General features: G+C 44.6%; 2 protein-coding genes across 2 annotated transcripts in view; one reads left to right on the forward strand and one right to left on the reverse strand.

Moving 5' to 3' along the window:
- Window positions 1-681: 681 nt before the first annotated feature.
- On the reverse strand, window positions 682-3,448 carry RPA3 (replication protein A3). Its single transcript, XM_058678319.1, has 5 exons — window positions 3,276-3,448; window positions 2,739-2,813; window positions 1,916-2,024; window positions 971-1,056; window positions 682-935 (listed from the first exon to the last, which is right to left on the reverse strand). The coding sequence occupies exons 1-4, from the start codon at window positions 3,372-3,374 to the stop codon at window positions 974-976; spliced, it is 366 nt and encodes a 121-aa protein (XP_058534302.1). The 5' UTR covers window positions 3,375-3,448; the 3' UTR covers window positions 682-935; window positions 971-973.
- Window positions 3,449-3,731: 283 nt separating this feature from the next.
- UMAD1 (UBAP1-MVB12-associated (UMA) domain containing 1) overlaps window positions 3,732-12,521 on the forward strand; it is a 167,712-nt gene continuing 158,922 nt past the window's right edge. Inside the window, exon 1 of the mRNA XM_012926156.2 lies at window positions 3,732-3,752. The gene's annotated coding sequence lies outside the window, so the exon portion shown is untranslated. The remainder of the gene's footprint in view (window positions 3,753-12,521) is intronic.

Genomic DNA, 12,521 nt, shown 5'->3' on the forward strand with positions numbered 1-12,521 from the left:
CTGACATTTGCTGTATCAGCAAAGTTGGGGTAGACTTAAATAACAGACTGATGGAACTATAACTCGGTATGAAGGATTTTACTATTGTAATAATATGGGGAAAATCAGTTGTGGGGGGGCGCAATCTCATAATTGCACCATAAAATTTACAAAAGCAAGCAAGCAAGCAAGAAAGAAAAAGAATCATTGGTACATTGGTGAAAGGGTTGAGAAGTGTGAAAAAAATGTGAACGCATATATAATGGGAGAGGGAACATAAAACTCCAGCTACTGTGGAACAGGCAAGCAGGTCCTCTAAAAGCTAAGCATACTTCTCACTTCATGATGTACTCACAAAACCTAAAGATAATGACAACTGAAAAGAAAGAGAGCAAAACCAAATATTCCATCAACTCTTTCAAAGATGATGTGTCCTTTGTTTGATACCATTACAAGTTATTCTAAAATGCAGGAAAAGCAATACTAATTACAGAAGATACAGGGTTCTGTTAGCTTTCATAATTCATATAAACTGCTTTGTGGTTGCAGTATCAAATAATAAGGGAGGAGGTCCACGCTGTGAGATGGTCAGGACCCTCTCTGCTTAGCCCGGGGTTCCACCTGCAACATCTAAGTCCTCATCCTTCAAATGTGAAAGTCCAAGTATACAGACTGCAACAGTAAAAATGAGACGACTAACAGTGTGGACCATTTAATTTTTATTAACAAAATAGAAACCTAAACTCACAAACCTGCTGGGATCTTTCATCTGATCCAAGAGTATGCTAGAGAAGCAGCTCTTTGTCAAAGCACTTAGGTGAGAACTGTCAATATAGCAATTCCATCAAAAACTAGAGAGTTGGGACTTTAGCATACGAAATATTCTAAACAGAGGAAATAATCGAAACTACAGCAGTCCCTCCGTCATACGGAACAGGACTCCATTAATATTCTTCAGAGTAGCTCACTTGTAATCATAGGAGAACCATCTAGATCATTCATGCTGTTTAACTCCTAGAGGGAAAAACTGAGGGAACTCCTGGGTAATTTTCACAGCTTCATTGTAAAGTCCAAGATCTGAAAAAAAAACATTTAAGGAAACATTTAATCCACTATGGAAAGAAAATGAAGACTTCGATTTTTCTTTTCTCTATTGTTGAGAGGTCAACTTAGTTTCACAATTTAATTTCTAAAACTGACACAATCCATTTTACTTAATTATGGCTCAAAGAAGAAAACAAAGATGCAGCAGAAAGAAGACAGGCATTCTGAGAACCATTTCCACAGGCAGTTTCTGTTGGTAGTGTTTTACATGTTCTGTCTGTGTCAGCCTTGCAATTTACACACTAAAAGAAATAAAACAGTACAATTTCATTTTTGTTTCCCAGCTTAAAAAAAAAAAAAAAGATTTATTTATTTTTATTGGATCTTCCATCTGTTCACTCACTTCCCAAATGGTCACAATGGCCAGAGCTGAGCTGATCTGAAGCCAGGAGCCTGATGCCTCTTCCGAGTCTCCTACACAGGTGCAGGGTCTCAAGGCTTCGTGTTGGTCTCAACTGTGTTCCCAAACAACAAGCAGGTAGTTGGATGGGAAGTGGGGCTGCCAGGACACAAACTGGCGCCCATATGGGATCCTGGCTTGTGCAAGGCAAGGACTTTAGCTGCTAGGCTATTGTGCCGGGCCCTTTGTTTCCCATCTTTAAAACTTTTTCTTTCCACAAATATCAATCTTTACTAGATTTCCTACCGATTCAAGCTCTACTTAGAAGATTAAAATGAAAAGAAAAATATATGTATATATTAAAATGTTCTCTCATTTTCCTTGGTATTAGAAAATTCTATAGGAATTGAAAGGACAACAGGCTAGATTGAAGAATAAAACTGCTTTCCTCAAATTTCATAAAGTCTCTCCATATATCAATGTGTTACTTACCAAAAGGATTGGTATCTTCTTTAAACTGGACGTAAGATGCACACATGATGGTTGCTTTGGCCGTTACTCTTCCAACTACTTCTATAATTCCAGAAATTTCTTCATCAAGCTGAGATGCAGAATAAAGTAACAATGTGGTGTTATATTTTCAGTTGATAAACCTGAGACCTATTATTTTAGTTTATTAACCTTTCATCCATGTAAGTAATTTTAATGTTTACTAATGCAGGGAGTGGTGTCATGGTGTGATAGGTTAAGCACTGCCTATGATGCCAGCATCCCAGACCCGCACCTGTGACCAGGCTGCCTGCTGGTGGCCTTGGCAAGCAGCAGAAGATGGTCCAAGGCCTTCAGACCCGCATGCAGCCAGTTGGGAGACCAGGAGCTGGCTTCACACTGGTTGAGCTCTGGCCATTGTGGCCCTCTGGGGAATCAACCAGGAGATGAAGATCTTCTTTCTCTGTAACTCTGGCTTTTGAGTAAAAATAAATTACATGCACTAACGCAAAGAAGGAAGGCAGGAAGAAGGAGGGCAGGGAGGGAGCAAGGAAAGAAGGAAGGGAGGAAGGCAAGAAGGAAACCACAAACTACAACTCATCAAAGATCATGTGCGTACATAAGCATTAGCACAAGTGCCGTTTCCTTAGCAGTTCCAAAGATACAATTTAAACATTCGACAGAATCACTTAATTTTTATCTTTATAGCCAGGGAAGTTCTATAAACGCACACCTAATATACCATTCCCCAAATCAGAAACATCAACAACAAACCAAAGCAAGATGAAACAATCTCAATATGTACAGAATGACTACTTAAACCTACAGGCTCCATTAACTCAACAGTTCCCGTTTTCCCTTCTCCATCCGAAAGAATAAACATTTTTCCAGTGGGATGAATCTAAAAAAAAAACAACAAAAAACAAACATGATTAAACATATGAGGCTGACTCTAACTTATCTCGGCTAGCACAAAACAAGTGTTTTTTTTTGAAAAACGTATTCGTTGCCACGTACAATCTTGTTTTGCCAAGAGCTAGCGATGGGACACCCCGTTAATTTTAGTCAGATGGACACTTTCTTCGCTTCAGTGGGTCCCTTGTTTTATTTGCTAGATGTAGAAACCCTCTTCCTGGGAACACATTAAATTGGCTAGCACTGTCTACTAAAATCGGATCTGCAGGGCTCGCACGTCGGGACAGTACACTTCCCACGCGAGTCGGTTCAGTCTGCCTACACCCCAAATTCCCTCAGGGTGAGCCTGTGAGTCTGGTGCGGCGTCTCCTGGGTGCGCGGCGTCCCGCTCCGCGACCACCCTCCGCGAGTCAGGGGACCCCTCCGGCCGCCGGGAGCCCCCGCGCACCTTCTCCAATCTCCCTACGAAGCACACTGGCCGGTCGATGAACTGAGGCAGCATGCTGGCGTTGACGCGCGCCTTGGGCAACTCCATGATGTCCACCATGATTAGCGCCCAACAACAGCTGGCGGGAAACCCTTCAGTCAGTGCGCCCCGCGGGCGTCTATGGGGCTGATCCCCAGCACCAATCAGCGAAGACTGTCCCGACAGCTCCGCCAATCAACGACGCCGAGGCCGCTTCCGCACTCACGCGGTCCGGAAGCGGAGGTAGACAAGGGGCGGGAGGACTCGGACCAGCTGCTTAGTGACGCGCCCCGCGTCCCGGAAGTATCAGGGATCCCGAGGGCGGGACCCGGGGGCGGGCCCGGGGGCGGGGCCTGGACCCCCTCCCGGGACCTTGGGCCTCCCTGCGGCGACCTGACCCCGGAAGTGGGGTGTCGGGCTCCGGTGACGGTGCGGCGGGGGACTGCGGCGAGTCCTCAGGTACCTGTCCTCGCAGGCGGCACCGCGGCCCTGCCGTGTGGACTGAGGAGAACGCGGGGCGGGAACCGGACGCGGCGTCCCTGGCTGCGCGCCGGCTGTTAACGACCCCGCCTCCTTTCTTTCCGCTCCTGCGCGGCTGAATGAGTCTGGGAGGTCGGAGAGTGTTTTGGTTTTTGACACCCATTCTTCAGGAGACCGGGGCCGGGGTTGTCAGTGGTCCTGGGCACCCTGTTCAAGCTCTGGCTGATGATCAGGGGGCCAGAGGGTCTGTTTCCCCCACTCGTGAGGAGAGGGGTGACCCCGTTACCTCCCTGGCCCTGTCGGGGCTGGACCTGCTGGACCTCGTCATGTGTTAGGGATGGATGGAGGCGCTTGGGCCTGGTGGCCAGGGGAGGGCCTGGGCGGCCAGGGGAGGGCCTGGGCGGGGCCGAGGGGCTGAGCAGAGCTGTCAGCCGCGGTGCTTGCACTTCCCAGCCGGCCAGTCGGGGGGCCAGGAGTGAGGGGCTCCTGTGAGCCCTCCAGCAGTGTTGCCCTCCTTCCCTCGCTGTCCTCCCACCGCCCAGGACTCCCCGGGGAGCCGGAGCCCTGGGTGATGGAAGATGCTCTTTCGTGCCTGTGGGTTTCCGGCAGTCTCTTGTCAGTGGCTGGTTCCTAACGCGGCCAGGCCAGTAGCTGTCCATTCTGCTGACACTGATGTCCGCCTCGCCCGAGAGGTTCCAGAATACGTGTACATAAAAATACCCTCCAGCAGTGCGACGCGAGTGGAAAACACCTTCCCGCACGCGGAGTGGGCGTTTTACCCAACTCCGAGAGGCGTCGCCATTCAGATTCTCTTGCCTTAAGCAAGGAGTCCGTGTTGTGACTTCATCTGACAGTTTAAGCTTGGAATCCTCTTGTATCGCCATTAAGTGATAGCCTGCCCCAGTGTTGAGCGCTGAATGTATTTTGTTTTGTTGTTATGAAAAGGAAGTTTAAAGAATGTGTTTAAACAGATGCTGGAGGCATGCCAAAGGGGGAGGCTGTGCAAGTCACGCTTTTCTATTGCTGCATAAAGCCGAAGGTCTTTTTGCATATTAGCAAAGAAAGAAAATTGATGTTCATTACATACAGTAGTGTTCATCTGAATGTCTTCAGTAACAGTAGTTAAAAAGGTAATCTTATAAGTATCACTGTTCTTGTTATAGTGAAAGAACTCTTATAAGCAAGGGTATTGATTTAAAAATAGGTAGAGGATCAAGAAGATACTTGCATTTATTTACTTATTAGGCAGAAAAAAGGGGGACTTTCCTTCCATTGACTTGTCCGAATGCCCCCAAAGACCCTAGACAGGGACTGGCACGGTGGCTTGGCATGTTAATCCTCCACCGGCAAGTGCTGGAATTCCATATAGGTGCTGGTTTGTGACCCAACTGCGCCACTTCCCATCCAGATTCCTGTTTGTGGTGTGGGAAAGCAGTTGAAGATGACCCAATGCCTTGGGGTCCTGCACCCTCATGGGGGACCCAGAGGAGGCTCCTGGCTCCTGGCTTCTGATCCTTTCAGCTTTGGCTGCTGTGGCCATTTGGGGAGTGAACCAGTGGATGGAAGATCTTTCTGTCTCTGAAAATCAGCTTTTGCAGTAGTGAAATAAGTGAATCCCAAAAGGACAAATATCATATGTTGCCTCTGATATAATGCAACCTTCATGCAAAATATTAGATCAATAGCCCTTTCAGTACTGTTTTTGCTACATCTCATGGGTTTTGATATTTTTAAATTTTCATTTCTTCAAAATAGTTTCTTTCCTCTTATTAAATTAAATTCTTCACTGGCTCATAGGTCATACAGTAGCATCCTTTTCTCCAAGAAGATTTTTTTAAATTTCTTTTTCATTTCTTCAGCAGCACATTGGTCATTCAGTAGCATATTATTTAACCATGATGTTGTAAATTTCTTTTTTTCTTTGTGTTGTTGATTTTGTTTTATGGCTTTTCATTTAAGGGGATGGACAGTAATTGTGTAATGGGGACTCATATCCAGATGTGAGGATACAATGCAGTAACAGCTCCGCTTCCAAGTCAAAGGTGGACTCCCAATGAAACTGTAAAATATATCCTGACAATAGGATGCTGGACTGTCTGCCATTGTCTGTACCCACAATGTCAGGATACACTTAAAGGGCAGAATGATGGACTTAGAACTGCTTATTAAGGATTGTAGTATTATAACATAGGAGAAATCATTGACTGGGAGCGAGTTTTAGAAGAGGTAAGGAAATCCCATAGTCTATGGATTTGTATCACTGAAATAAAAGAAAAAATGAGCTTAGGCAGTTCCCACTCACTCAAGGACTCGCACATGGGCCGTAGGGATACATTCACTTCAGCTATTACTTCTTCCTCACAGGGTGTGTGTTAACAGGGAGTTTTGGTTATGTTTTGAATCAAAACTTATTATTAAATATAGAACACAGGAAGTAGTATATATGATGGTGTTTTAAGAAGTTTGTGGTGGGGTGAGTGTTTGGCACAGTGGTTATGACGCCCCTTGGGACATGTGCTTCCTGTAGCAGAGTCCTTGGGTTTAGGACCTGGTTCTGCTCCCACGTCCAGCTTCCTGCCAGCTGTTGACTCCAGTGGCTGAGTGCCTGCCAGCCAAATGAAAGACCTGGATGTGTTCCTATCTCCCAGGCTTACCCTGCCCAGCCCTGGCTGTTGTGGACATGTGGGGAGGGAACCCACAGGAGCACTCTCTTTATCTCTGTTTCTCTTTGCCTTTCAATTTAAAAAAAAAAGCTAATGGACAATGGGAGTTGGGAATTGGGAGACAGCATTTTACCCAAATGCCCATAATTGCCAGGGCTGAGCCAGGCTGGGCCGGGCTGGGCCAGGAGCCAGGCACTTCGTTTGAATCTCCCACTTGATTGGCAGCAATGCTCTTACTTGAGTTGGCACCTGTTGCCTCTGTGGTGGCGCTTTAACAGGATGCTGGGTTGGAACTGGAGGAGCCAGGCCGTGAATCATGCACTCTGATATGGCGTCCCACGCAGCAACTTAACTCCTGTGTGTACAAATGCCACATGTGGGCATTTCTAAATTATATACTGTGTAATTATATAAAGGCCTGTTTTTTAACCCTTCGATAAATTGAATCATTTATCATGACACATCAGAGAACTATGAAAAAAATGAAATGTAAATATTAGTTATTTAGGTGCAAGCGTTTTTTCAAATCTTGTATGGTTTTTCCTAGTATATATTTAGTATAAACTTTTGGAATACCCTTTTTGTATATTTGACTCCTTTTTCTTGTTTTTGAAGTTAATCATGTGGATGAATGTAGGTGGCATTCCTTCTTTTCACTCCTTCACTCTATTGTAGTCTGACCTTTGGCTTGTTTGCAGTGCTTTCTGGTGTGTGCAGTGCTGCTGTGAATGTTCTTGTACCCATTATGCACTTGTGCAAACATGGATTGGTAAAATCACTGGCACATGGGGCGTGGATCCGCAGCTTGATCAGTCAAAGACAAGCCAACGTATTTTCTCAGGAGTTTGGAGTTCCAGTTAATCCACATTCTTGGCAACTTTAGAAGCTGTTGTGGTCTTCATTTGCAATCCCTGTGTATTTTTTTTTTTTAAAGATTTTATTATTATTGGAAAGTCAGATATACAAAGAGAAGGAGAGACAGAGAGGAAGATCTTCTATCCGATGTTTCACTCCCCAAGTGAGCCGTAACGGGCCGGTACGCGCCAATCCGAAGCCGGGACCAGGAACCTCTTCCGGGTCTCCCACACGGGTGCAGGGTCCCAAAGCTTTGGGCCGTCCTCTCCTGCTTTCCCAGGCCACAAGCAGGGAGCTGGATGGGAAGTGGAGCTGCCAGGATTAGAACCGGTGCCCATATGGGATCCCGGGGCTTTCAAGGCGAGGACTTTAGCTGCTAGGCCACGCTGCCAGGCCCAATCCCTGTGTATTTAAGAAAAGGAGACTGATTTAGCTCCCCATGGCTGGCCTGGGCTCGTCTCTGGTAGGACCCTCTCTGTGGTCACATGGCTGCAGGTGTTGGAAGGCTGAGTGAAGGTGACATGCATCTCAGTGCTAGAAGCCGGGAGGCTAGGTCAGTGGAACTCACTCCTGGAGAACAGTGTGACTTTCCCCTGTGCCCCACCTCCGAAATGTTGCCACCAGCTCAACACAACCATAGCAAGAACCAGGTCTCCAACACATGAACTGTTGGGGTTCACCCCAGATCCAAACTACAGTGCTTATCTTTTCCTCTCCTTCCCCGCCCCTTATCCCTCTCCTTTCTTTTTCCTATTTTGAAATAGAAAGAGCTCTTTTGATGTACTTATATGTGATTCCCTTAAGCTTAATATAGTTAACAAAAGCAACTTTTTAAAACTAGGTAAGACTTTTTAAATACTATGCTCTTAGAAGTATTCTATATTTTTGCTTTTTATGTTTAACAACCCAATATCTAAAATGAGTTTTTTTAATTAAAAAAGATTCCTTTATGTATTTATTTGAAAAGCAGAGCTACACAGAAAGGAAGGAGAGAGAGAGAGAGAGAGAGAGAGAGAGAGAGAAGGAATCTCCCATCTACTGGTTTGCTTTCCAGGTGGCCACAATGGCCAGGACTGGGGTGGGCTGAAGCCAGGCGACATGGGAGCTTCTGAAGGGTCTCCCGTGTGGATACAGAAGCTCAAGCTCTTGGCATATCTTCCTCTGCTTTCACAGGTGCGTTAGCAGTGAGTTGCACTGGAAGTGGAGCAGCCTGGATATTAACCAACACCCATTTTGGATGTTGTATGTCAGGCAGTGGCTCAATGTGTTGCACTGCTACACCCACAGTACCAGCCCCTGGGATTGAGTTTTTAAGTATGTGTTGTTAGAGATAGGTGTCCAGTTTCTTTTATTTTTATTTCTGTTGTCATCATTGATTGAGTATATCACCTTTTTGTACTGACCCTCAGTGTCACCCTAAATTTACAGATTTATAAATCTGGGCTGTCAGTTCTATTTTTCTGTCTCTATGCCATCACACATTTTCTCTGTAACATTATAGTTTGGGACATATGGGGATGTATGTTTCAGGAACATCTTGGTTATTTGTCTCTTTGCGGTTCCATATAAAATTTAGCTTGTCAAATTCCATGAGAACCTGTGAAGGGATTTTGATTAAAATTACATTGAATCTTTTGAATCTATTTCAGGAAAAGTAACATTTTAATGACAACTCCTATCCCTGAGCTATGTTATTTTCCTTACAGTCTTTCCAGAAAGTTCCATGATTTTCTACCCAAAGTTTTGACTTTTAGGTTAGATTGATTCTAACATACCTTGTGTTGATACTGTTATTTTTTATTGTGAAATTTATTCTTGTTATTTTTAAAGTGATGTTTTTAACTGATCGTTGTTGGCATATAGCTGTACCTGCCCTGTGACGCTGTTAGTTCTAACTTTCTGTAAGATTGTTTTGAGTTTTCTCTTCATAGGTGAATAATTGCAGTTTGTTTCATACAATTCTTTTGTATTTTTTTTTGTTGTTCGTTCATTGTTATTGCCTTTTGCCCAGGTTAGAGCCTCCCCACCATTTCAGATGCAGTAGGCTTTGGCTGCACAGGTAAACGCAGCTTCAGTACACAGTGTCTTTCTCTCACCTGGCAGAGAAGTCCAGAGGCATGCAGCTCACCCTGGTGTCATAGTGCCACAAGGAAGCTGTCAGAGGAACTGGCGTAGTGGCACAGTGAGTTAGGCTGCTGCCTGAGAACATCCCATATGAGCACCAGTGCTGACTGTGATAAAGCTCCCTGCTAATGTACCAGGGAGAGCAGTGGAAGATGGCCCAAGTGTTGGGGCCCTGCCACTCACACGGGGAGACCCTGATGAAGTTCAAGGCTTTTGGTTTCGATGTGATCCAGCCTTTTTGAGGTGAACTAGCAGATGAAACTTTATTATTTCTTTTTCTCCCCTTCCCTCCTGCTGTCTCTCTCTCTCACTCTCTGTAACTGTTTTCAATCAAATAAATCTTAAAAAAAAAAAAAAAAAAGGAGGAGGAATCAGGGGGCCAATTTCTGTTCCTCTTTCTTTGCTGTGCATATTGAGAGCCTCTTCTAGTCCAGGAAGAGTGCTAGCACTTCAGCTGCCACACTCCTGCAGGCAGCAGCCAGGGCCAGCCGGCACGGTTTGCTTCCATGGGATGTGCTCCTTTTCAGAAGCCTTCTTGGAAATACTTTCCTACTTGGAATTCTTGTTAGCATGCAGAATTTCCCTCCGTTCCTAGTTTGCTAAACAGTTTGAATTGAATGGGTGTGGAGTCTGATCCAGTGCGATTTATTCCTGGTTGAGATGATTGAGCTTGAACCTAGCTCTCTTTCCTGGAAGAAATGCAAACTGATTCTGTTATATGATCTTTAATGAAATATTAACCCAACTGAATAGTAGCTAGGACCTTGCTGGAGGTGTGGCAAAATGTTGAGCATTAAGTGTAAAGGTAGGTCAGTGGTAGGAGTTGGAATCTCTGTCTTATGTGCCATGGCAAGGAATGAGGAAAAAACATTGAATGGTATTTCAGGTAGATCATTCTGGGTTCAGACTGAAGAATGGCTTGAGATATGCTAATCACATGACTATTTTAAACCAGATAACATTTTTTAAAATTTACTCTTAGTAGTATAATATACGTCATATAACATTTACTACCTAAATGATTTTAGATGTGCCATTCAGGGGAATTGGGTACGCTAACGTTGTGTTCAAGCATCATTACCATCTATCCCCAGAACTCCTCAGCTTCCAAAACTTAAATCTTTTGAATCTAGTAACTTCTGATGCTCTCCTCTCCAAGCCCTAGTTAACCACTGTTTTGCTTACTGAATCTGTAAATTCCACTTCCGTAAATAAAACTAATGTAAATAAATTTTAACTCATGTCATTGAAATCATACAACATTTGCCTTTTTGGGTCTGGCTTATTTTACTTAGGATAAAACTTTCATGGTTCACTGTATTGTATCATGCATAAGAGTTTTATTCCCTTTAATGCTGCATAATGCGCTGCATAACATAGCTGTGTTACATTTTGTCTCCACTTTTCTGTCTGTGGGTGTTTGGGTTTCTAACTCCTAGCTTCCAGCTTCCATATTTGAGAATTAAGGACATGAAGATGGATGAGATGAGCCCCTGGGGTTCAGTCTTCTGTTTAGTTTGCTTGTTTGCTCACATAGTCATTGACTCATTCCTGGGGTAGAATTTTAGCTACAGTATATGATATAGGGATGACCTCTGTTCCTTGCTGTTCACTGTCAGCCCCATTGATCACATAGCTCAGGGTGATTTGACTCACAGTTTCTGGCATTTGATCTCTTATTTTTAGTCGATTGAGCCATTGCTGGTTTCTGCCTTGTGTTTCTTAATGTGCATCTTGATGAAAATTTAGGAGGTAGAACAGCCTGTTCCCTTTTTGCTTGGGAGTCTGAAGCAGGTCAGCAGATAGCTAACGCTCCTTCTCGACTAGACAGGACTGCTAACAGCCTGTGTGGCTGGGGCTGAGTTGGCACAGGATTTAGTACCTTGATTTGTGCCCAAAGATGTTGTAAGAGGCATGAGGAGAAGAGACAATAAAGTTGGTTGGTTCTTGGAATTTGGGGAAGGAAAGTATCTTTTTTCCCAAGGGCTTAGCCTTATACCTTCCCACTATTGAGGTCATGGTTTGGCACTGGTGTTGTGGCATGACTTGTTAAGCCACCTCTTGGGACAGCAGCATAAGCAGCTCGTACTAGAGTGCTGCTCCGCTTCCAGTCCAGCTCCTCGATCAGACACCTGGGAAAGCAGAAGATGGCCCAGGCCTTTGGGGCCCTGCCTTCCACATGGAGACAGACGTGGAGTTCCGAGTGCCATTCCTCGGCCTGACCCAACCTCTGTTGTTGGGGTCATCGTAGAGGCAACCAGTAGATGGAACATCTTTCTCTATTTCTGTCATTCTGCCTTTCAAATAAGTAAATAAATATACCTATTTTCTTTTAAAATCATGGTTAACGAGTTTAAAAGTAAACAGAAATGACTGAATGTTATCAGAAGTTTGTTTTTTGGGACGGATGTAGACCTTTTGTGAATCAGGCGGAAAGCAAGTGATGCAGGGTTTTTCCTGTGTAGTTTGGGGAGTTAGTACCTGAAAGCTGCGTAGGATGCTTCCTGTTGTGTATTGAAGTCTTTGAGTGATCACATAGAGAGCAATTAAAGATTCACACTGAATAACATTCTATTTTTCTTTCTTGATTCATGCCAGGTTTCCCAGAGAAGTAGAGCTGTAGAGGTGTGACCTCACATCAAATGATTGCATACCCCCTTAGGACTTTGTTTAGATGTGTTTATCTCACCAAAGGTGTTTATTCATCAAGATGCCTTTTGTTAGAGTTCTCTGGAGTCTTTCTCAGGATGCGCTGTCTTTCCTGAGTGGTAGCATTGAAGGAACAAGATAGAAATGTCTGTGGGACTGCTCCGACCAGCAGAGCCAGTAACATGGACACGGAGAGGGTCTGGGGCCGAAGCACTGACAGGAGACCAGTGATGGTAGAAGTCTCTGCGAAGCGTCTTTTTATTGCCCCTTCACCTCTCCTTATATACTCTTCCCCAAAGTCCTCATTTAGCCAGGATATTGGATACAGATGAGTCCAATTAGTCCAGGTGTTTTTAGCCACAAGCGCCATTCCTGTTCCTCCCCAGGCTAACGAGCACTAATCAACTCCTTAGTCCACAACATGGGACTGGTAGGCAGCCTGGTATTTTTGCCTAAA

Source organism: Ochotona princeps, chromosome 20, assembly GCF_030435755.1.
Source record: "Ochotona princeps isolate mOchPri1 chromosome 20, mOchPri1.hap1, whole genome shotgun sequence".
NCBI classification, from domain to species: Eukaryota; Metazoa; Chordata; class Mammalia; order Lagomorpha; family Ochotonidae; genus Ochotona; species Ochotona princeps.

What these genes read in the sequence shown, in the direction of transcription:
- RPA3 (XM_058678319.1), bottom strand. Translation starts at nt 3,374, where the DNA reads ATGGTGGACATCATGGAGTTGCCCAAGGCGCGCGTCAACGCCAGCATG. An exon ending in CTGTTGAGTTAATGGAGCCT is followed by an intron (nt 2,025 to 2,738) that starts GTAGGTTTAAGT and finishes TCTGCATCTCAG; the next exon opens with CTTGATGAAGAAATTTCTGG. An exon ending in AGAAGATACCAATCCTTTTG is followed by an intron (nt 1,057 to 1,915) that starts GTAAGTAACACA and finishes TTTTTTTTTCAG; the next exon opens with ATCTTGGACTTTACAATGAA.